Source organism: Eimeria tenella, genomic scaffold (genome assembly GCF_000499545.2).
Source record: "Eimeria tenella Houghton genomic scaffold, Eth_scaff1754, whole genome shotgun sequence".
NCBI classification, from domain to species: Eukaryota; Apicomplexa; class Conoidasida; order Eucoccidiorida; family Eimeriidae; genus Eimeria; species Eimeria tenella.
This window is the reverse complement of record NW_013541583.1, coordinates 2,504-2,960: the sequence shown is the minus strand read 5'-3', so window position 1 is coordinate 2,960 and position 457 is coordinate 2,504. Positions and strand designations below refer to the sequence as shown.

Here is a 457-nt window from a genome sequence, read left to right as displayed (position 1 = left end):
AGCAGCATAAGCAATAGCCCCGGCAGCAGCAGCAGCCGCTGCTGCGGTAGCAACTGCTGCTACAGCAGCACTACCCTCTACTAGTCACAACGGCACCGGAAGCAGCAGTGAGAACGGCAACCACTGCAGAAAGAGCAGCAGCAGCAGCGATAGCACAAGCAGCAAGAGCAGCAGCAGCAGCAGCAACGGCAGCACCAGACCTGCTGAAGTCTGTGCATTAGCAGTATGGCGTAGCGGCGGTGCGGGTCCGAAACAGCAACATCGCCGAAGCCTTCATAGAGAGCGCGCCTGCCCCCTTGTGCTGCTGCTGCTGTTGCTGTTGCTGCTGCTGCTGCAGCAGGCAAGTCGCTAGGCGAGGCCTGCAGCGCCGCTAAGGCCTGCTGCCGCTGCGCAGCTGCTGCGAGGGCCATCAGCCCCAGGGGGATGTCCTGCGCGGCCCCACTTGACTTTTCTGCTG

The 457-nt window shown here is 62.4% G+C and overlaps 1 protein-coding gene across 1 annotated transcript in view; it reads right to left on the bottom strand.

Moving 5' to 3' along the window:
• ETH_00040505 (WD repeat domain-containing protein, putative) overlaps nucleotides 1-457 on the bottom strand; it is a gene marked incomplete at both ends in the record, with an annotated part of 4,284 nt that overhangs the window by 1,418 nt on the left and 2,409 nt on the right. The window contains one exon of the mRNA XM_013373804.1: nucleotides 201-457. Within this exon, the coding sequence (XP_013229258.1) occupies nucleotides 201-457 (257 nt within the window). The remainder of the gene's footprint in view (nucleotides 1-200) is intronic.